Source organism: Dendrobates tinctorius, unplaced genomic scaffold (assembly GCF_039654945.1).
Source record: "Dendrobates tinctorius isolate UK_male_01 unplaced genomic scaffold, ASM3965494v1 ptg000174l, whole genome shotgun sequence".
In the NCBI taxonomy this organism is placed as follows: Eukaryota; Metazoa; Chordata; class Amphibia; order Anura; family Dendrobatidae; genus Dendrobates; species Dendrobates tinctorius.
In genome coordinates, this window is record NW_027361841.1 from 2,248,068 (window position 1) to 2,270,242 (window position 22,175).

The window sequence follows — 22,175 nt, forward strand, 5'->3', positions numbered from 1 at the left end:
CTCCCTTTCTCTATCCTAGTGTGCATGGCCCACCCTTATCCCTATCCTGGTGTGCATGCTCTCCTTATCCCCATCCTGGTATTATTGGCCAGAATCCCCATCCTGTTATGCATGGCATCATCAGAAAAACATCTTAAAAGAAAAAATAAACCGTCCTACTTACCTTACTGTGCTCCCTTGCATAGTCTTATTCTGATGCCAGCAGCTGATTTATGCTTGTAAACAGCGCATGGCAGTGGCGTCATGCACTGCTTACAAGCACAGCTGCTGGAATACTCACTGCTCCACGCTGGCACTTTGTCCATGGAGAGCAGTGAGTATTCTTTGCTCTTTAGTAGTGGGCACAATATCAGCAGCCGCCGGCTTTCTGCAGCGGCCATGCTTTCACATGTGCCCGCAATGAATATTCACTACCCTTCTCGCCCATGGGAGTGGAGAGCAGTAAATATTCATTCCCTTAAGTACTGGGTACACATGATCGCCCGGCAGCTGCAGGAAGCCGGTGACTGCGACTACTGTGCCTGCTATTAATGAGAAATGAATATTCACTGCAAGCACAGTGAATATTCATTTCACATTAGCAGTGGGCACAGGCATTAGCCGCAGCAGCTGGCTCCTGCCTCCTGTGACCCACTACGTCGCCGCTGCTTCTCCCCCTCCATCTTGTGGGACCATCACTTGAGTATAAGCCAAGGGTGGGCATTTTCAGCCTAAAAAAAGTGCTGAAAAACTCTGCTTATACTCGAGAATGTAACAGAAAGGTTGTAGTCAACACTTCAGGCATTATATCAAAATTCTACCCAAAATATGCCAAAAGATAATACTGGACATATTACTTGGTCCAATAAGTTAAATCAGATCCGAAAGAAAAACAAATGAACCAAAAATACAATGTTTATAAAAATATAAATGTTATTATTTATCCAAAAAGACACAAAGCACAAACAAGGTTTAAAAGAAGTTGGAAACCACAAAAAGGCTTCAAGAAATGTCATTGTTTTAGTTTATTAATAATGTTTCAGCCAGCAATTATCACCTCTTGTCCCCACAGGAATGCCTTCATTGTCAGACTGTGTATCATAAAATGTGGGAGAAGGGGTGTATTACTATTAAATATGAAGAGATCTGTTTCCTTTTAATCTGTCAGTGAGATCAGTCTTCCCAAACCATCTATATGGACATGTAGGTCATAGGAAGTTGAATAATATAATACCTCGATTGAATGAGTTATTGCTGTGATAGCTATGTTTTTCTTAATATGTAAATGAGCTGTTAAGATCCCTGGGCTGTACACTGCCTCCAAAACTTATTTTACTGCTTAGCGACAGGGATGTGGAGTCGGAGCTCATTTTGGTGGAGTCGGTATAAAATGGACTGACTCCGACTCCTAAAATATATAATAAATTGGGTACAGTAATTCAATGCAGGATGTGCTGAATATTTGGGAAAGTTATGAAATTTCCTATAAATGACTGTTCTATTCCTGATCCAAGGCTACATTCACACACAGCGTTTTTCCTGCATTTTTTGAGGATACGTTTTTCAGCTGCAAAGCAGATCAGCTTTTTAAAAAACTGCATCACCTGAAAGATAATGTTTTCAACAGCAAAAGCAGATTAGAAATCTGCGTTATCTATCCATTTATCCATATCTGTCTATTCATATCTTATCTGTACCAAAAAGAATGAAAGCCGGGTAACACACAGACTAACACTCCTTTTTTTTTTTTTTTTTTTTTTCCTTACTAAGGACATCATTGCTCGTCCTTAGTAACACATCAGCATCAATTGATAGTTGGAATAAATAGACTGCATTCATCACCACATCTTCTTAAGGTGCAGGCTTTATTTTCAAGTGTAGGGGTGTGCAGTATGAGGCTCTGTAGCAGCTGAGGAGTGCAGTATGAGGTTCTGCGGAACAGTATGAGGCTCTGCCCCCCCCCCCCCCCAGGTTTGATCCTGGCTACGCCCATGGTGCGAATGTAGCCTGAGGATCTAGGGTTTGTCTTAGCTGAGAAGTCATTGTGTGTGTGTGAGTGTATGTGTGTGTGTGTATGTATGTATGTATATATATATATATATATATTAGTGTGTGTGTGTGTGTATATATATATATATATATATTAGTGTGTGTGTGTGTATATATATATTAATTAGTGGTGTAGTAACCACTGTGTCCACTAGGGGGTGCTGTGTGGATGTACCGAGAGAGGATGAGTGGCAGGATCCTGAAGGATGGTTATGTATCTCAATGCGGGTGGCCTTGAGATGGAGACTTATGTATGCGTATTGATCAGCAATGACATTGCTGAGGTGCTGCGTTAATATGTGAGGGAGAAGTCTCCAGGTAACTAGAGAGTTGGGGGGGGGCCTGGTTACGTACAATCCCACCCAGGGGGTGTGTTTAAAGCACTATTGTAAAGAGTGTGAAAATGCCTGAAGGACCTGACTGTGATGAGGTCAGTCATGTGACCCAGTGGGCGTGGCTATGAACAATATAATGTGGCCAGGGTCAGTCACAAAGAGTGAATGCTGGGACCTGGTTGGTCCAGAGCGGAAGGTCCCGTGAGGAGAGTTGTCTCCTGCCTGACCGCACGTGTGAAGTGGCTGTGAATAATGGCATGTGCCTGTTAGTTCCCTGGAGGGAATGGATGCCTGCAGCATGGAGGAACAGCCGTGAGAGAACCCTGACGGGTGAGAGAACACTGAGGCGTGAAAGCCTGTGTATGCTGGACATTGCTAACAGAGGGAAACTCTGTAATGGACGCTATGCTGGTGAAATGAACTGTCTGTTGCTGTGATGCTTTATGCTGCATAATAAACCGCATGGACTGCTATGTTTTGTTGGAAAACCTGTGCCGGATGTGATTTGTTCGCTGCCTAGCGAGAATCCCCTAACTAAATGACAGCGCTACCTCACAATATATGTATTAGTACAGACCAAAAGTTTGGACACAACTTCTCATTCAAAGAGTTTTTTCTTTATTTTCATGACTATGAATATTGTATTTTCGCTCTGAAGGCATAAAAACTATGAATTAACACAAATTATATAATTAACAAAAAAAGTGTGAAACAACTGAAAATGTCTTGTATTCCAGATTCTTCAAAGTAGCCACTTTTTGCTTTGATTACTGCTTTGCACACTCTTGGCATTCTCTTGATGAGCTTTAAGAGATCTGATCCTTGATCTGATCTCTTGATCTGATACAGTGCAGTGTTATATCAGTGATCTGACTTGTATATATTGATGTTCCATACTGGGACAATGTAAAAAAGTAAAATTAGAATGTGTAAATATATATTTTTTTAAATTCCTGAATAAAGAAAAATATTATTTTCCAATAAATTTTATTTATGCAAATTTAAAGTACACATATTTAGTATTGCCGCGTCCGTAATGACCCGCTCTATAAAACTATCCCACTAGTTAACCCCTTCAGTGAACACCGTAAAAAAATTAGGCAAAAAACAATGCTTTATCATACTGCCGAACAAAAAATGCAATAAAACACTATCAAAAAGACGGATGTCAATAAAAATGGTACCGCTGAAAATGTCTTGTCGCATAAAAAAACAAGCTGCTATACAGCTCCATCAGCAAAAAATGAGTTATCGCTCTCAGAATAAAGTGATGCAAAAATAATTTATTTTTCTATAATAGTTTGTGTAAAAGCGCCAAAACCTAAAAAGACTATATAAATGAGGTAACACTTTAATCCTACTGAAACGAAGAATAAAGCTGTCTTATCAATTTTACCACACGTGGAACAGTATAAAAAAAGGCAATTCCTGAATTTTGTTTTTGTTCATTCTGTCTCCCAAAAATCAGAATAGAGAGCGATGAAAAAACGTCAAATGCCCGAAAATGATATCAATAAAAACGTCAGCTCGTCCCGCAAAAAACAAGCTCTCACATGACTGTCGGACAAAATATGAAAAAATTAGAGCTCTCAAAATATAGTGAGTCAAAAACTAGTTTTCGCATTAAAAAGCATCTTTTAGTGTGTGACAGCAGCCAAACATAAAAACCCGATATATCTGGTATCACTGTAATCGCACCGACCCGAAGAATAAAGTCGCCTAATCACTTATGCCGCGTGAGGAACGGCGTAAAAAATAAAACCAATTCTTCACCTGCTGTTGATTGATTTTTTTTTTTTTTTTCCATTCAGCATCCCAAAAATGGCAGTAAGGCTTGGCGCACATTCATTCTGCGCTGAACGCTTACACCGGGGTTTCTGTGTAAATCTCTGAAATACATGATTCAAACAGAACCCCTGGCGGAAGATTCCCTATAGTGAGGCAGATGGAGGCACTGTGGACGCAGTCTGACCTGTGATCCAGCGGTGTCCGTCTTTTTAGGATTGCATAAAAGCAGGGCTGTGGAGTCGGTAAGCCACAGTTGCGACTCCGACTCCTGGATTTTATCAGGCTCCGACTCCGGCTCCGGCTCCTTCATAAATGGCCAATTCATAACAACAAATTTACTGTTGTAAAATATTAAACATCGTGCTTATTCAGTTTCTCACCATCATATAAGTAATCAGACCACTTAGAGCAAAAACTACATTTATTAGAATACAATTAGAATATAGCAAATAACTTTTATAAACTTTTCTAAACTGTAAGTAAATATGCAATAAACACTTTTATGCAGTTAATAAGAAGAAATCTATAAATTTGTCCTCAGAAAAAGTATTGCCTCTGTCAGATCCTCCTTCATGGATGCCCTCAAATCTGATCTAATTATTTTGAGAGCAGAGAACAACCTCTCTACACTAACTTGTGTTGGTGGCAAAGCAGTAACCACTCGGGCAACATCTCTGACAATGTCAGGATACAGAGGAATCGCTTGTTGCACTGTTATTTTTGATGAACGGTCAAATTTCTCAATTTCTTTTAGTGCACATGAAAAATTCTGCTGAAATGTACTGGCTGTGTTCCTTGATGGGGATGACTCTTCTTCTATGCGGGAACGCTTTGCACGGTCCTTGTGATCCAAATATTTTTCGAAATTAAATTCTTCATCAGTTGATGATGAGGGTGAAGATGTGGCAGGACGACCAAATTCTTCTTGTTCCTCCTGACTGTTCTGCAACCCTTTCATCCTTACTGCTATTTCAAACAGAGCTTCTTTTCCTTTACTTAGCTGTTGATCATCTAGAAGAATCCGATGCATTGGGTCTACATAAACAGCTGCCAAAAGAATGTTATTTTGTAATAGTAGCTCCTCTCTCCGTTTCATTGATGTAGCAATGCCACTTGCAATTAACCCTCCTCTTTGGGACAGGCGAAGCATCAGGTTCTTCCACTCCTTTAAGAAAATACCTGGAGTTAAGTCCTCTGCTTGTAATTTTTTAGTCACTGTAAATGGGTGCTCTAGCAATTTTTCCAGCTCAGTCACCTGATTCCACTGACTTTCATTTAGCGTCAGTTGAGGGTTAGCCATGTCTACAAGAAAGGTTTTCAGTTCAACCAAGCGCTGAATCATTAAGTAAGTACTGCCCCATCGTGTGGCTTGATCAATAATTGCCCCTTTTCCAGCACGTCTCTTCAAAATTGAGTCAACTTTAGGGGTTCTGGCAACAGTAGCCAATTTTCTCACCTTGCCAATCAGTGCAGCAGCATGTCCTTCTTGCAGACTGTCTCTTATAGCCAGCTGTAGTGTATGCACAACACAGCGCATGTGATGAATGAAAGAACATATTGACACCGTTTCAACAAGATCATCTAAACTATCATGTTGCTGTTCATCTGAAGCAACTTCAGTTTGCTCCTCAGTTACAATACTGTGTTCCTCTATTTCAAACATTTCTGTGTCTGTGGACCCAGAATGTTCTTCTAGCTGCTGGTCACCATCATTACTCCCATTCATTAGCTTAATAGTACTTATCATATTTGAAGCATTGTCAGTTACGATAGAAAGAACTTGCTCTTTTTTAAGTTCATAGTCTTGCAGAACCTTTTCCACCAAGACCTGGAGAAACTCACTGGTGTGATGAGCTTTGGTGTCTTTTACTGCCAATGTCTTGGTAACTATTTCATTTTTGTCACAAACAAATCGGACATTGATGGCAAAATAGTTCACTCTGTGACGTGTGCAGGCATCCATTTTAAGAAACAGAAAGCGTCCCTTGAGAGTTTTTTTTTTTTTTTTTTTTTTAAGTTCTTCCTTTTGTTTAAAAGCTTCTTCAATTACTAATTTTCTAATACTCTCTCTCTCTCCAGAGAAACACCAAGCTTGCGGGCCATTTCCCCATTCAGACACATAAAAGCTGGTCGTGAAAATAATGAAATAGGCACACTATCCTTTACAACAAGCTCTATGATCTGTTTTTTAAATGTATCTACTGTCATTGTCATAGTAACTTTGTCACTGACAAAATATCTTGCAACTGATAGCTGCAAAGTTCTCTGCTCCTTTGTTTGGCTGGAAGAGCTGGGCACTGGTTCATTGGTTTGGATGCAGTCTTTCTCATCCACTGCTTTCAGTACTTCTGGATGAAAGCGCTGTAAATGTCTCTTTAGATTAGAAGCTCTGGTAGGAGCATTTTTATCTTTGCCTGAATATGCACTCATCTTGGCTTCACAGCATTTGTTTTCGTCTGGATCATTTGTCATACACTGACAGACATAATGTTTTCTATCTTGAGTGATGGTGAAATGTTCAAATACAGCTGATTTAATGTGATGCTTCTTTGACATTCTAAGGTTTTTAATTCTGCATTCACAATCCAAATGACAATTGTTTTTCCTAAAAACAATTGTACAAAATGATTGCCAGGTCGTACAACTGATATAGTGGTCAGTAATACTGTTATTATTCCTCATGTACTCACAGTTAACTGATGCAAAGTTTGTTGAAAGGATAATACTTCTTACAGTCTTCCTCTTCTGAGTAGCAGGCAGCTGTGAGATGCTTGGAAGACGCACACTTAGTATGATCTAGTCTAGAGGAGGAGCTTTACTACTAAGAATTTGCAACACATTTTCAATTTCAGTTTCATACATTGTAAGTAGGGGGGTTGGGGCAGCATGAGGTTAACCAAGTATAAGATTAGATAAGGGCAGTGGAGAACAGTGACACACAAGAAGTAAAGGCCCTTTTACATTTAGTGATGCACCAGCGATCCGACCCGGTCAGGATCGCTGGTGCATCGCTAAATGATCGCTAGTGAGCTTTCATACAGAAAGACCTCACAGCGATTCAGCAGCGACGCAGCGCACGATACCATTCACACACAGCGATCCTGACGTCCTCCCGCCCACCTCCACGCGTCGCTCGTCGTCACAGCAGGAAGTCTCAGCAGGAAGCGCCTGACAAGAAATGGAGCTGGACATTCTCGCGCGATCAGCGATGGACAGCGGGGGAGCCGGTCGCTGGTAAGTATCACACATAGCGATATCTCTAGCAATATCGCTATAACGTCACAAAACCAGTGACGTTTTAGCGATATTGCTAGCGATATCGCTTAGTGTAAAACCCCCTTTAGAACTGCTTATCACTGTTCATAGTTTGATAGAACATGTATATTTGAGTAACATTTATAAAATTCATATGAAAGTTCAATTATGAAATATTAATACATTTTTTTTTTTAAAGCTGGAGTCGGAACATTTCTACCGACTCCGACTCCAACCAAAACTAACTCTGACTCCACGACTCCGACTCCACAGCCCTGCATAAAAGTGCCATCGGCCACAGTTTTGTTGACTTCTGAAAAGAACACCGCTGAACAGAGGCCAGATGGAGTCCAGAGTAACTTTGCTGCCTCATTATAGTGAATGGATCCCTCGGGGGTTTCATCTGTCATGTCACTCGGAAATTTAGATGGAAACCCCGAAGTGAGTGCTCAGCGTAGAGAGCAGGATAAACGTGATCCCTAACGTTATGTAAAATGTTCCCAATAAAAGCTTCAACTCAATCCACTAAAAAGCAAGCAATCGCTCCAGACTGTCTTCTGTTAATGGAAATAAAGGGGCTTCCATGTTACTGGCAGCACAAAGGCTCTGGAAAAGCAAAATGGCTTCACACTCCCCAAAATAAATTCTGCAAATTCTCTGCACCCACATCCAACTGCCCCAGTGTGCCTTAACAACATTTAGCGCCCACATGTTTGGCATTTCTGTAGTGATGAGAGCCCGCCCTATTTACAGGTGCGTGTCTCCAGAAGCACAAGCTGGGCATAACGTACTAGTCACTACAACGGCAGTTTGCAATTTTAACTCTGCAACATCCACTGCTGCCTGTTTCTGGAAAACACCTATGGAGGCAAAATTGTCACTACATCTGTAGATAAATTCCCGCTAACCATAAGTGGAGAAAAAGTTGGTGCTACCATTCATATTCTCTGAAAAAAAGTCAAGAAAGCAAAAATTCTGCTGGGGTATGTAAACTTTTGAGTACCACTGTAGTTTGCGAATCCCAAGTGCATGCTGGGATACTCAAATGGGATGTTACCAGGGGGCTTGGCTGCAGTCACTAGGGAATTTTTAAATAAAGTATATTAGAAAATTGATTCTAATTATAAAATTGAAGGGGTTGTCCGGTCTTAGACTACAAGTCTGCAATCGCTCTGTGACTGCAGGTTTGTGAACCCACACATTGGGTGCAATGCAAGCTGCAAGGAATCTCCGATGCCAAGAACAATGGGAACATGACTGCAAGTATGTGATTTGCATACTCCACATGGTCCACATTCCAGCTAGACTGTTTCCAGTCTTGCTCAATATACTGGAATTAAGTGAGACTGCTCCCAACTAGTTGGCATGTTGACCGCATGTATGAAAATCATGCCTACTTTGTCATGTGTCCACCACTTCCTGCACCGCAGAATCATCACAGCGTGCAGTGCGCGATGGGAGGATTCACAAGATTGCAATCACAGAGTATCTGCAGACTTGTAGAAACAACACCATTAAAAAGACAGGGTGAAATTTTGTTAGCCTCGGCAAGCAGTAATCAAGATTCACAAACTTCTCATTTGCTCAGTGAAAATCCAGAAAGCTCCTCACACACAGTAAGCACTGTAACACCCCCAGCCCATCACACCACAGCCACTCAGAGGACTACAGTACATTCATCCCCATGTCCTTCACAGTAGGAACACCCATCACCACCACAATGCAGCACACAGTACAGTGTAGGATTCTTTAGGCCATAATAGTACAGTGTAACATCCCCACACATACAGTGTAAAGTGTAGTAGACCCCCAGCCCCTCGTAACATACATGGTAACATAGACCGATCACCTCATAATTCACATGTTATCAGACCCTTATGGTAGCCCCCACAGTACATAATAATGTATACCCTGACACCTGTCACAATAGAGTAACACACCACTTTACCTCACTCTACACAAACTATTAAATGCTATTTCCATCTTACCATTATTTGCTGGCCTGGAGCTGCTGTGTGCTGCAAGAGAGAAGCACTGAAGACAGCACAGAAAGACTAGCAGGAAGGCAGAGCCGGCACAGCACCGCACAGGTCCTGACTGCAGGGAGGGAGAACGGGAATCCTCCTCACCAGGCGCTGCCTGATAGGATGCGCACAAGCTGCAGAATTTGGCGCCTCCCAGAAGCTACCAAAGCTGCAAGTGACCAGGTGGCCCCTAACAGCTGCAGAGGGCCAAGCCCGCACCTGCCCACCATATAACAGAGTGCAGGGACTAAATGTCAGAAATAATGGGAGAGGAAAGTTCTCAAGGCTCCTCTTACATTCTGTGTAGCTCTTTACTGGTCTCCAGACTAGAGATGAGCCAATATGTTCGGAAAAAGTCGCAGAATCCGAATGTGTCATATTCGTGCCGATTTTATTTTTGGCTATCATTTTCAAACATATTTGCTCATCTCCCATTGACTCCAGTGGCGTTTGCCGAATTTACAATATTCGCTGAGCATAGCCAATTGTAATCCAAACCGAATATTAATAATAATCTATATAGCGCCAACATATTCTGCAGTGCTTTACAATTTGCACACATTATCACTGTCCCTGATGGGGCTCACAATCTAAATTCCCTATCAGTATGTCTTTGGAATGTGTGAGGAAACCGGAGAACCCGGAGGAAACATGCACAAACACTAGCAGAACATACAAACACCTTGCAGATATTGTACTTGGTGGGATTTGAACCCAGTGCTAACCACTGAGCAACCGTGCTGCACAATATTGAAAAATGCGCTCATCTCTACTCCAGACTGCTGCTGAACAATTCCTGTTATGATTGGGTCACCGAGGAGGATGGCAGGAATAGGCTAGGCCACCAGAAGACCAGAGAGGTTGGTGACTAAGCAGATTGCAGACCCCTGATCCTATCCGCACAAGTAGCAGTAGCTGTGGAGCGTTCCTACGATGCCCTAGACTCCTCGTCACAGCCTGAGGACCAACTAAGCCTAAAGACAGAAAGGTGAATTCTAAACTGTCCCGGAGCAGATCCCCAAAGGAATAGACAGCCCCCAAACATAGTTGGTGAGACAAGATGAGACACAAACACAGGCAGAACTCAGACTGAGCAAACGGTGGGGCCCAAGCTGCCTAGACAGGACAGGATAGAAAAGATACTGCCTGCAATCACGCACAAAAACCCTGAAAAAGTCCAAACACTTCTGATATACAAAAAAACTGAGGTCACACGACCTCACCCCTGTTAGATCAGCACTCTGGTATAAACTGGCAGCAAGCAAAAAAAACTAACACAACAGGGGACTGAACAAGCTGCAACATATGAAGCAGGGAGCACGCTGAACCCTAGCAGAAAAACAGAAAGCTAAAACAAAACACAACCAGATTAGATGCAAAAGATTAGCAAAAGAATACTTAGCTCAACCATGCAGATCATGCAATGGACAAAAGAGCTCCAAATGCACACTGAGGAAATCACCAGCAAACTCCAAGAGCAGCCAGCTCAATTATATGCTCCCAGCCAATAATCCCAGGTTTCCAATTATCTTAGCTCCACTACTCTCAGCAGCCACCAGAGGGAGCAGAGGGAGCTTCGGCTCAGAACTCCGAGCAAGAGCATTCACAACAAACTTCCTAGGTGAAGGACTTATGCTTTCATGATCATGTTATCGCAGGTCCTTCACTCCTTCTCACCGCTGAATGGCCCTGATATTGCAGATCTGGTATTAGGACAATTCCTGCTTTGTACCGATGCCCAGCAGTAACAAGGACCAGTTAGCAGCAGCCTAAAAGCACTGAATTAATTAGTCGACTATAAACAGGTTTTTTGTTTGCAGAAATGGGGAAATCTGAAGTGTTGTACTTTTTATCAAACACGCCAAAAACCTGGCAAACATTATTATAAGTTTACAATCAGATGCAATGGTCCACCCATCAGTATCTTTGATATATCAATGTTTGTAGTTATATTTTTTTTGCAATGTTTTTTTTTTTTTTTTGGGGGGGGAAAGCATTGTATAAATTATTACTTCATTCCATTATTCCTAGCGGACAGTTTAAATGAAGGATGCACAAAATTACAATTGTGTGAACCTCTGTGCCCCTAATAAATTGTGATACTGTTCTGAAGGGCTGTATATCCGTTTATCAGGTTTAGAACTAGTTTGGGTCAGATGTCTGGCATATAAATCCATATGTTTAGAAGTACATAAGTAGAAACTGCAATGTTCCTAAGGAAATATTTTCAAGAATGTTCTTTAGGCGTATATTTGACAGGTTTATGTCTGGGTACCAGACAACATTGTCTTTATGAACAAAAATGCTTTATGTAAATTGTAAGAGAAGAAGCAATGAAACTCCCACTCCTGCTTCCAGCCGTCGGCATATTAAAAGCAATGTTCAAAGAACCTGTATATCTAGGGAGAGAAGAGAAGCTGTGTGACTGCCCCTCTCCTCTTCCCGATGCTTTTTTACCCCTTCCTAAAAACAAAAAGGGCATTTGTACTACTACATGTGGATGAGGTTTTGTACTCTACAGTCAAATTTACTGCATTTTGACCGTGAGACAAAGGCAAAGTCGCCACTGGTAAATCTACAAATCTGCCAGGCCAGGACATACTGAACATACCATTACTGTTGCAGCTTGTCTGTTCTCTCATTACTTATACAAGAATAATACCATCTGTTACTATTTTTTAGGTCATACGGAGGCTGCGAGAGAGAGGTGAACCCATCAGATTATTCGGGGAAACTGATTATGATGCATTTCAACGCTTACGAAAGATAGAAATTCTTGCTCCAGAAGTCAATAAGGTACTTGGTGGAAAAAAAAAACCTATTCGAATTTCCTATTTTGCATGTCCATTTGGGAAAGATAAATTTGTTCTATTTTACCTGCATTTCCAGGGATTAAGAAATGATCTTAAAGCTGCATTGGATAAGATTGATCAGCAGTATCTGAATGAGCTGGTGGTTGGTCAAGAACCAGCAGAAGTAGATACACAGAATGACCTAAAAGTTCATGAGGAAAACACCACAATAGAGGAACTTGAGGTGTGTTTTGACTTTGCTAGCTAGTATATTATCCCCTAACTTGCATTTCAGGCGAATTTGCGGCAGAGTACCTGAGTCTGCCTCCTGCTCTTTCCTCCTCATGTCTTCAGTATTTGTATTTAGGGGAGAAGGAAGAGTTTCTAGAGACTGAGCTTATAGGCTGCTGGCAGTCAGGTTTGAAACTAAATTAATTAAAGCAACATGCCAGCGGTGAAATAGAAAAAAAAACACTGGAGTGGTGTCACTAATGTAAGTTCCCTGCCCTTAGTAATATACTTGCCAGCCGCCGCCTTCTGCTATTGGCGTCTCTCCGGCCGTGTTCTGCAGGTTGTGATTTACTGGTTCACTCCAGTGTTTACTGGGCAAAACGAAGGTCACGTCTCAATATAAGTTTATCAAAGCCAGAGCGAGGCTCTAATAGACTTGCACAAAGAGCTTGTGACTGTAATTATTTTCTCTGATTTCTGGTCAGTCAAAAACTGCAGTTACAAGATGGCGGTTCGGGAGTGGAGCCGGGAAGAGCAGAAGATGTCGTCTAATAGTATATTACATGGGGTAGGGATCTTACATTCTTTAACACTCCAGCGGCGAAATAAAAAGGAAAAACCCGCAAAAGTGGTGCTTTTAAGTAGCTTGCAATGTAATAAATACAAGCAAGCTGCAATAGAAAAACTGTAAAATTGTCCAAACCATTGTAGTTCTGCACCATACATGTATGGCAGGAGTAAAAATTGCTCATGCAAAAAAGCATAATCAACAGTGGAATGTATGAATCAATGTTATCTTGTGTCCATAACGCTACTATATATTTAGGACAAATAAGGACAAATCATCATAGATGTATTTTCATAAAAGAAAGACAATGATCCAGAAGTCCAAGATAGTAATTAAAGTATAAGAAATCTTTATTAGACAGTAGAAATACAGGTAGGTGCAGCAGGAATAATACATACAGGTGCTTCTTGCAAAATTTTAATATCATCAAACAGTTTATTTCAGTTCTTCAATACAAAAAGTGAAACTTCTATATTATATAGTCATTACAAACAGAGTGATCTATTGCAAGTGTTATTGTTAATGTTGATGATTATGGCTTACAGCCAATGAAAACCCAAAAGTCATCTCAGTAAATTAGAATAATTACAAAAACAACTGCAAAGGCTTCCTAAGTGTTTAAAAACGGCTGTTTCAGTAGGCTCCACAATCATGGGGAAGACTGCTGATTTGACAGATTTCCAGAAGGCAATCATTGACACACTCCACAAGGAGGTTAATCCACAAAAGGTCAATGCTAAAGAAGCTGGCTGTGTACAGAGTGCTGTATCCAAGCAAATTAGTGGAAAGATGAGTGGAAGGAAAAAGTGTGGTAGAAAAAGATGCACAAGCAACCGGGATAACTGCACCCTTGAAAGGACTGTTAACAAAAGGTCATTCAAAAATTTGGGGGAGATTCACAAGGAGTGGACAGCTCCTGGAGTCATTGCTTCAAGAGCTACCACACACAGACGTATCCAGGGCATGGGCTACAAGTGTCGCATTCCTTGTGTCAAGCCACTCAGGACCAATAGACAACGCCAGCATCGTCTTACCTGGGCCAAGGAGAAAAAGAACTGGACTGTTGCTCAGTGGTCCAAGGTGTTTTCAGATGAAAGTAAATTTTGCATTTCATTTGGAAATCGGGGTCCCAGAGTCTGGAGGAAGAGTGGAGAGGCACACAATCCAAGCTGCTGGAGGGCTAGTGTGAATCAGTGATGGTTTGGGGAGCCATGTCATCTGCTGGTGTAGATCCACTGTGTTTTATCAAGACCAAAGTCAGGGCAGCCATATACCAGGAAATTATGGAGCACTTCATGATTCCCTCTGCCGACAAGCTTTTTGGAGATGGAAATTTCATTCTCCAACAGGACTTGGCACCTGTCCACACTGCCAAAAGTACCAATACCTGGTTTAAAAATAACAGTATCACTGAGCTTGATTGGCCAACAAACTTGCCTTAACCCCATAGAGAATCTATGGGGTATTATCAAAAGGAAGATGAGACACCAGACCCAACAATGCAGATGAGCTGAAGGCTGCTATCAAAGCAACCTGGGCTTCCATAACACCTCAGCAGTGCCACAGGCTGGTCACCTCCATGCCACGCCACGTTGATGCAGTAATTGATGCCAAAGGAGCCCCGACAAAGTATTGAGTGCATTTACTGAACATACATTACTCTGTCGCCTCATTGGGGGACACAGAACCATGGATGTTATGCTTCTGTCAACTAGGAGGCGACACTATGCATAATCTGAAGAAGATTAACTATGCCTCCTCCTCTGCAGCATACACCCCTGGATGGCGTCAGCCTTCTCCAGTTTTTGCTTAGTGTCGCAAGGAGGCACACCTAAAGAATTTTTTATTTTTTCCGTTTTTTTTTTTTCTTCCGGATGACAGATGAAAAGTGGGTCTCCTAAGTGAGACTCCCGGCATGGCTCCTTCCTGGGCCCCCTATTACGGGGTGCCCAGTTGAACTCGAGATGGCGGTTCCCCATGTCGCTCCTTCCCCAGTCCTGCGGGTGCTGGTTCGAAGTTGAGACCCCCCTCCTTCCCCAATTCCTTTTGGTCTTGGGTTGAGGGCGAGGAAGAAGCCCCCTGATGGTGATAGCAGCACCCTCCCTAATCCCCCTCGGGGGGGTATTAGGTTGAGACGCCGCAGGTAGGGTCTGTTCCATGGCAACCTGCACAGCATCCAGGGACCCCAGGCTGCTGCTGGCTCCTGTCGGGGCCAGGGGGATTGCGGGTAGGCATAGCACATGCAGACACAGGGCTCTCTGCGCCCCTGTATCTGTGGCAGCATCAGTCTACAGCGCCGCAGGGGGACCCATCACAGGGCCCCGCTTCAGGTTGTGGCCCCACTGCTAGCTTGCCTTTCGATCCGGGGGGTCCGGTTAAAATCCGCCCCCCCCCCCCCTTCCCCGGACTACCGCGCCGGCCTGGAGCCCTTCCTGGGCATAGAGGTCTAATTTAGGCCGCGGCTTCGGCCTAGCTGAGGTCGCCGCCTCTCCGCCCCCCGGATGACAAATATGACACTCCACAGTGTCATATAAGGGGCGGATCGAGGCAGAAAGGGTGCGCTTTTACATAGCCCTGCGTGCTCTTTTCAGCTCTCCGCCCCCTTCTTCCTCCTCATCTCCTCGGCGGCCATCTTCGCTGCAGCAGACGCCGTCTGATACAGCAGCAGCAACGCCAGCAGTCTCCGGGGGGCACAGGACTGTAAATTGTCGGTGCTGGAACTAGGGGCACACTGGTGGGGTAAGATCACAGCCGGGTTCTCTTTACTCGGCTGTGAATCCATATTACCTAGAAGGCTTTCCTATAGTTCCCCTGCGTAGCCACCCCTGTACGGTCCTCTGCTAGCCAGCCTCTGTGCACTATGCTGGGCTCAAGGAAAAGAACCAGGCAGGACTGTTTTTTTTATGCTTTCTGCACAGCCTGCAAAGCCACTCTCCCCAGTGGCAGCACGTACCCGCACTGCAAGGATTGTATCCAAAATACTGGGTCAGAGCCCCAGGAATCCCCTATCATTGCTTCAGCGGCCGCTACCATGCCGGAATGGGCTACCCAGATGTCGCAGTCTATGACACAGTCCATAGATAACCTGACCTCCACATTACTCCAGGCTCTGCAGGGTCATGTCTCTGCTATGAGCGTTACCCAGCAAAGGGACAGCTCCACCCAGGGACAGGCCGGTTCTGGCTCTCCCAGACGTAAGCGGACCCACACTGTCATCCCCCTCCAGGGAGAGACACTGTAGTTCCAGGGTCGCCTAGACCGTCCCCTACCAGAGACAATGCAGATCTCCGCAAGAAGACCTCCGCCCCAGCTCACCCACCAGGGAACGCCTGAGCGATACGCAGGATTCAAAAGGCATCTGTGAATCCGGCTCAGACAATGAGACAGAGAGGTCTCTGGTCCCTTGTCCCCCTAGCAACACAGCGCTAGTTGAGGACATAATCTCTTCCATCCATCGGGTGCTGGACATTTCCAATCCAACCCCGGAAGTCCCAGAACACAAGATTTGCTTTGAAGGTGTTCTGAAACCACCTAAGGTTTTCACTAACCACCCGGAATTTCAGACGATCCTTACTAAGCAGTTTTCGCAGCCTGAGAAGAAATTCACCAATCGCAAATATTTGGAGGCTAGGTACCCCTTCCCACAAAAGGACACCAAGCATTGGACAGATCCACCCGAAGTGGACCCCCCAGTTTCTAGACTAGCAGCACAGACCCTTCTCTCACTGCCAGATAGCTCAACCCTCAGGGACGCAGCAGACCGGCAGGTAGAACGCATGGCTCGTTCAGTGTTCGAAGCAGCAGGGGCCTCCCTGGCCCCCATGTTCGTTTCAGTTTGGGCGGCCAAGGCCATTCTGGCTTGGGCCAAAACATTGCAAGATGGCCTTCAAACTTCAAATCCTGAGCTGTCGGACCAAGCGGTTCAAATAGCAGTAGTAGCAGATTGCATGCTTCATGCAGCCCTGGACTCCGCAAGAGGTGTAGCGGGGATAGCAGCAAACGCCATCACAATTCGGCGTATCCTCTGGCTGCAGGAATGGAAAGCGGATGCGGCCTCAAAGAAGTCCCTCACGCATCTCCCGTACTTCAGTGGACAGCTTTTCGGTGAAAAGTTGGACACAATGATATCCAACGCCACTGGGGGTAAGAGTACCTTCAACTAAAACCTAAACGCACGTTTAAACGGTGTAACCAAACTCGATTCCAATCCTTTCGGAATTCTTCGCGCTGGTCCGTCTCGCGCCCAGCACAAAATCGTAACCGCTCTCCACGCAGGGACAACCCACGGGCGGCGCAGAGGCCAGACAGGACCTGGCAGTCGAAAGCAGGCCAGTCGAAGCCCAAAGGAGGAAAACCTCAGAATTTCACCTCATCATGACTCACGAACTCCGGAAGACACCCCACCAGTAGGCGGACGACTTCTACTCTTTCAGCAAGTCTGGCTGCCTATTACAGAAGACAGGTGGGTCAGGGAAATAGTTTCTTCCGGATACAAGATGGTTAACTTCCAGTCCACCGAACCGGTTCTTCATCTCTGTTCCACCAAAACCGCCAGACAAGGCTCGTGCCTTCCACCAAGCGGTTTCCTCTCTCCTTCAAGCAGGAGTCGTAGTACCTGTTCCCGTGACTGAACTCTTCTGAGGGTTCTACTCCAATCTATTCGTAGTCCCCAAGAAAGGAGACAGCGTCTGACCCATACTAGACCTAAAACAACTCAACAAATATGTACGGCTTCGTCATTTTTGCATGGAGTACCTTCGGTCCATCATTGCGTCCATGGAGCAGGGAGAATATCTCGCCTCCATAGACATACAAGACGCATACCTGCATATACCAATTGCTCCCGCCCATCAAAGATTTCTCAGGTTCGCGATCAACCAGGACCACTACCAGTTCGGACTCGCCACGGCTCCCAGAACGTTTACCAAGATCATGGCAGCCACCATGGACGTTCTACACTCCAGAGGCATTGTAGTCATTCCATACCTGGACGACCTTCTCATCAAGGCTTCCACCTTCAAGGACTGCGAGGTCAGCCTCTCAAGCACAATCGACACTTTGAGTCTCCTGGGCTGGTTAGTCAACTTGCAAAAGTCATCAACTACCCCGAGTCAGTCCCTGACCTTCCTGGGGATGCTATTCGACACCTCCAGGGGTCTGGTGCTCCTTCCCAGGACCATGGCACTGGCTCTCCGTCTAGGAGTTTGCATACTCCTCCGCAATCCTCCCCGATCTCTCCGGTTTGCCATGAGAGTTCTCAGCAGGATGGCAGCAGCATTGGAGGCGGTATCAACTTGCAAAAGTCATCGACTACCCCGAGTCAGTCCCTGAACTTCCTGGGGTTGCTATTCGACACCTCCAGGGGTCTGGTGCTCCTTCCCAGGGACAAGGCACTGGCTCTCTGTCTAGGAGTTCGTATACTCCTCCGCAATCCTCCCCGATCTCCGGTTTGCCATGAGAGTACTCAACAGGATGGCAGTAGCAATGGAGGCGGTACCATTTGCCCAGTTTCACCTCAGGCCTCTTCAACTAGCCATCCTCAAGTCATGGGACAGGAATTCTTTCTCCCTCGACAGGAAGTTCCGGCTCACATCGGGAACCAGGAGGTCCCTACTCTGGTGGCTCAAGCCAACCTAACTTGCAGCGGGAAAGTCCTTTCTCCCAGGTCAATGGAAGGTCCTGACCACAGACGCGAGCCTGACAGGTTGGGGTGCGGTGCACCTACATCTCAAAGCACAGGGCAAGTGGTCACCAGTGGAAGCGAACATGCCCATCAACATCCTGGAAATTCAGGCCATCTTCCTGGCATTGAAAGCTTTTCGTCAATTCCTGGCAGCCTCTCATATCAGAGTACAGTCGGACAATGCCACAGCGGTGGCATATGTGAATCACCAAGGCGGGACCCGCAGTACCCAGGCGATGAGAGAAGTGGGACATATCCTCCAATGGGCGGAAGACACGACGTCGGTACTCTCTGCAGTCCACATCCCGGGTGTGGACAGTTGGGAAGCATACTTCCTCAGCTGCAAGGAATGGACTCGGGGGAGTGGTCTCTCCACCCCGAAATTTTTCGCCAGATCTGCCATCGCTGGGGGACCCTGGACGTGGACTTAATGGCATCCCATCTCAATGCAAAGGTCCCCAATTTCATGGCCAGGACACGCGATCCGCGGTCGCTCGGAGCAGATGCCCTGGTTCTGGACTGGACCCAGTTCCAACTTCTGTACATTTTTCCACGTCTTCCCCTGATATCCAGAGTCATGAGGAAGATCAAACAAAAGGAGGTTCCAACCATCCTGATTGCGCCAGACTGGCCCAGACGTACATGGTACGCCGACGTCGTACAACTTACAGCAGACGTTCCCTGGCGTCTCCCCGACCGTCCCGATCTTCTGTCACAAGGCCCGTTCTTCCACCAGAATTCAGGGGCCCTCAATTTGACGGCGTGGCCCTTGAGACCTGGGTTCTAACCCAGGCAGGGCTCTCACCGGATGTCATTTAGAACCATGATCAGGGCACAGAAGCCAGCCTCCGCCAAGATCTATTACCGTACCTGGAGAGCTTTCTTTACCTGGTGCGAATCCTGCGGCCACATCCCACTCCCTTATTCCCTCCGAAAAGTTATTGGTTTTCATAAATCGGGCCTGGACGCCAGGCTTTCTCTGGGCTCGCTTAAGAGCCAGGTGTCAGCGCTCTCAGTGCTTTTCCAGAGACGCATTGCTAACAAGCCGCAAGTTAGGACTTTTCTCCAGGGGTCTCCCGATTGGTTTCCCCCTACAGGCGTCCACTGGAAACGTGGGACCTCAACCTGGTCCTGACAGCATTGCAGGCACCACCTTTCGAACCCCTTAAGGAAGTCCCACTCCGCATTCTGTCACAGAAGGTGGTTTTTCTGGTGGCCATCACCTTGCTGCGCAGGGTGTCTGAATTGTCAGCACTCTCCTGCAGACGGCCTTTCCTAGACTTCCACCAGGACAAGGTGGTTCTCCGTACAGTACCATCTTTCCTTCCGAAGGTTGTGTCCAACTTCCACCTCAATGAGGAAATTTCTCTGCCCTCCCTTTGCCCGGTTCCGGTTCATAGAGTGGAGAAGGCTCTGCATTCGCTTGACCTCGTCAGGGCACTGCGTATATACATGTCTAGGACTGCACCCTTCCGGAAGTCTGATTCCCTTTTCCTTCTTCCGGAGGGCGTTCGCAAAGGTCTGCCGGCGTCCAAAGCTACCCTTTCCAGGTGGATCAAGTCCACCATACAAGAAGCTTACCGACTTAACAATTCTCCTCTTCCGGCCAGTATCACGGCGCACACTACGCTGTCAGTAGGGGCCTCCTGGGCCTTTCAGCACCAGGCTTCGGCACAGCAAGTGTGTAGGGCGGCCACTTGGACTAGCCTACACATGTTTACGAAACACTACAGTGTTCATACCCAGTCCTCATCAGATGTGAGCCTGTGTAGACGGGTTCTGCAGACGGCAGTGCCCCAAGTTTAGGGACCTGCTAGCACAATATTCGTCCATTGCTTCCCACCCAGGGACTGCTTTGGGACGTCCCATGGTTCTGTGTCCCCCAATGAGGCAACAGAGTAAAGGAGATTTTTGTGTACTCACCGTAAAATCTTTCTCTTAGCCTCTAATTGGGGGACACAGCTCCCACCCTGTTGCCCTTACGGGCCGTTCTTACGGATGAGTTCTCATATTGTTCTTTGAGCTCGTACATAGTAGCCTTCTCACAGGCATGGTTATGTTTCTGTTACGTTCCTCCTAATGCTTTTGCACAAAACTGGAGAAGGCTGACGCCGTCCAGGGGTGTATGCTGCAGAGGAGGAGCCATAGTTAATCTTTTTCAGATTATGCATAGTGTCGCCTCCTAGTGGACAGCAGCAGCACCCATGGTTCTGTGTCCCCCAATTAGAAGCTAAGAGAAAGAGATTTTACGATGAGTACACAAAAATCTCCTTTTCAGTAGGCCAACATTTCGGATTTTAAAATAATTTTTCAAGCTGGTGTTGGTATTCTAATTTACTGAGATAATGACTTTTGGGTTTTCATTGGCTGTAAGCCATAATCATCAACATTATAACAGAAATAAACACTTGAAATAGATCACTCTGTGTGTAATTACTCTGAGTTTTTTCTTATTCAAAATTTTATTGTTTTATAATACACAACAAAAACAAACATATCAACAGGTTCAAAAGAACACATCATATGGAATAGTAAAAAATGAAATAGAGAATTGTGTAGTAACATGAAAACAAACAACTCCATACAGTATCAACAGTAGTTTGCAAAAGACAATTGACAACCTGTTAAACTAAATAACAAGAAGGAGAAGAGAAAAGAGAAGAAATGTTTATAGGGACGATGTGGACAAATCACTAAGGCCTCTTTCACACATCAGTTTTTCGCTGTCAGGCGCGATCCGGCTTTTTTTTTTTGTAAAACCGGATCCGGCAAAATGCAATGCCAGATCCAGTTTTTCCCCATTGACTTGCATTAGCGCCGGATGGCATTGCGTTTCATCCGTTTTTTGCCGGATCCGGCTACTTGTCTCATTCCGGCTTCTGGAAAAAACGGCTACTGTAACGTTTTTTGTATCCGGCGAAAAAGCCGGAAGTGCCGGATCCGACGCTTCTGGCTTTTTGCTACAATGAAAGTCTATGGGCGCCGGAATGCGCCGGATCCAGAAAAAGACGGATCCAGCCACCGGATCCGTTTTTTTAAGTCTGCGCATGCTCAGATCCAATTGGCCAGCCCCCAGGAAACAGATATAACCTGCTAGACGGATCCGGCATAAAAACGGATCCGTTTCTACAGTTCTCCAAAATTTATGCCGGATCCGTTTTTTCTAAAAAATAGCCAGATCCTGCCTGACGGCAAAAAACTGATGTGTGAAAGTAGCCTAAGGCAGACGGAGCATGAACTATGATACCAGCATATTAAATATCGTAAAAGGATAAGGTAGCAATTATCTTAGTGCAACAAAAAAAAAAAGTGTTCATCTCACCCTTTGTACTTCCATGTTGCTTTCAAGCACGGGCCACAGCTCTGTCAGGCAGTAGACAAAATATGGAAAAGACTGTTAGCTCAAAAGAGTAAAATCCAAAATATCTTATTTAGATATCCATAAAATAGGTATACAAAATGCAAAAAATG

The 22,175-nt window shown here is 45.0% G+C and overlaps 1 protein-coding gene across 1 annotated transcript in view; it reads left to right on the forward strand.

Moving 5' to 3' along the window:
- Nucleotides 1-22,175, forward strand: part of PRPF18 (pre-mRNA processing factor 18) — a 110,727-nt gene that overhangs the window by 61,959 nt on the left and 26,593 nt on the right. Inside the window, exons 4-5 of the mRNA XM_073551275.1 lie at nucleotides 12,113-12,226; nucleotides 12,320-12,466. Of these exons, the coding sequence (XP_073407376.1) occupies nucleotides 12,113-12,226; nucleotides 12,320-12,466 (261 nt within the window). The remainder of the gene's footprint in view (nucleotides 1-12,112; nucleotides 12,227-12,319; nucleotides 12,467-22,175) is intronic.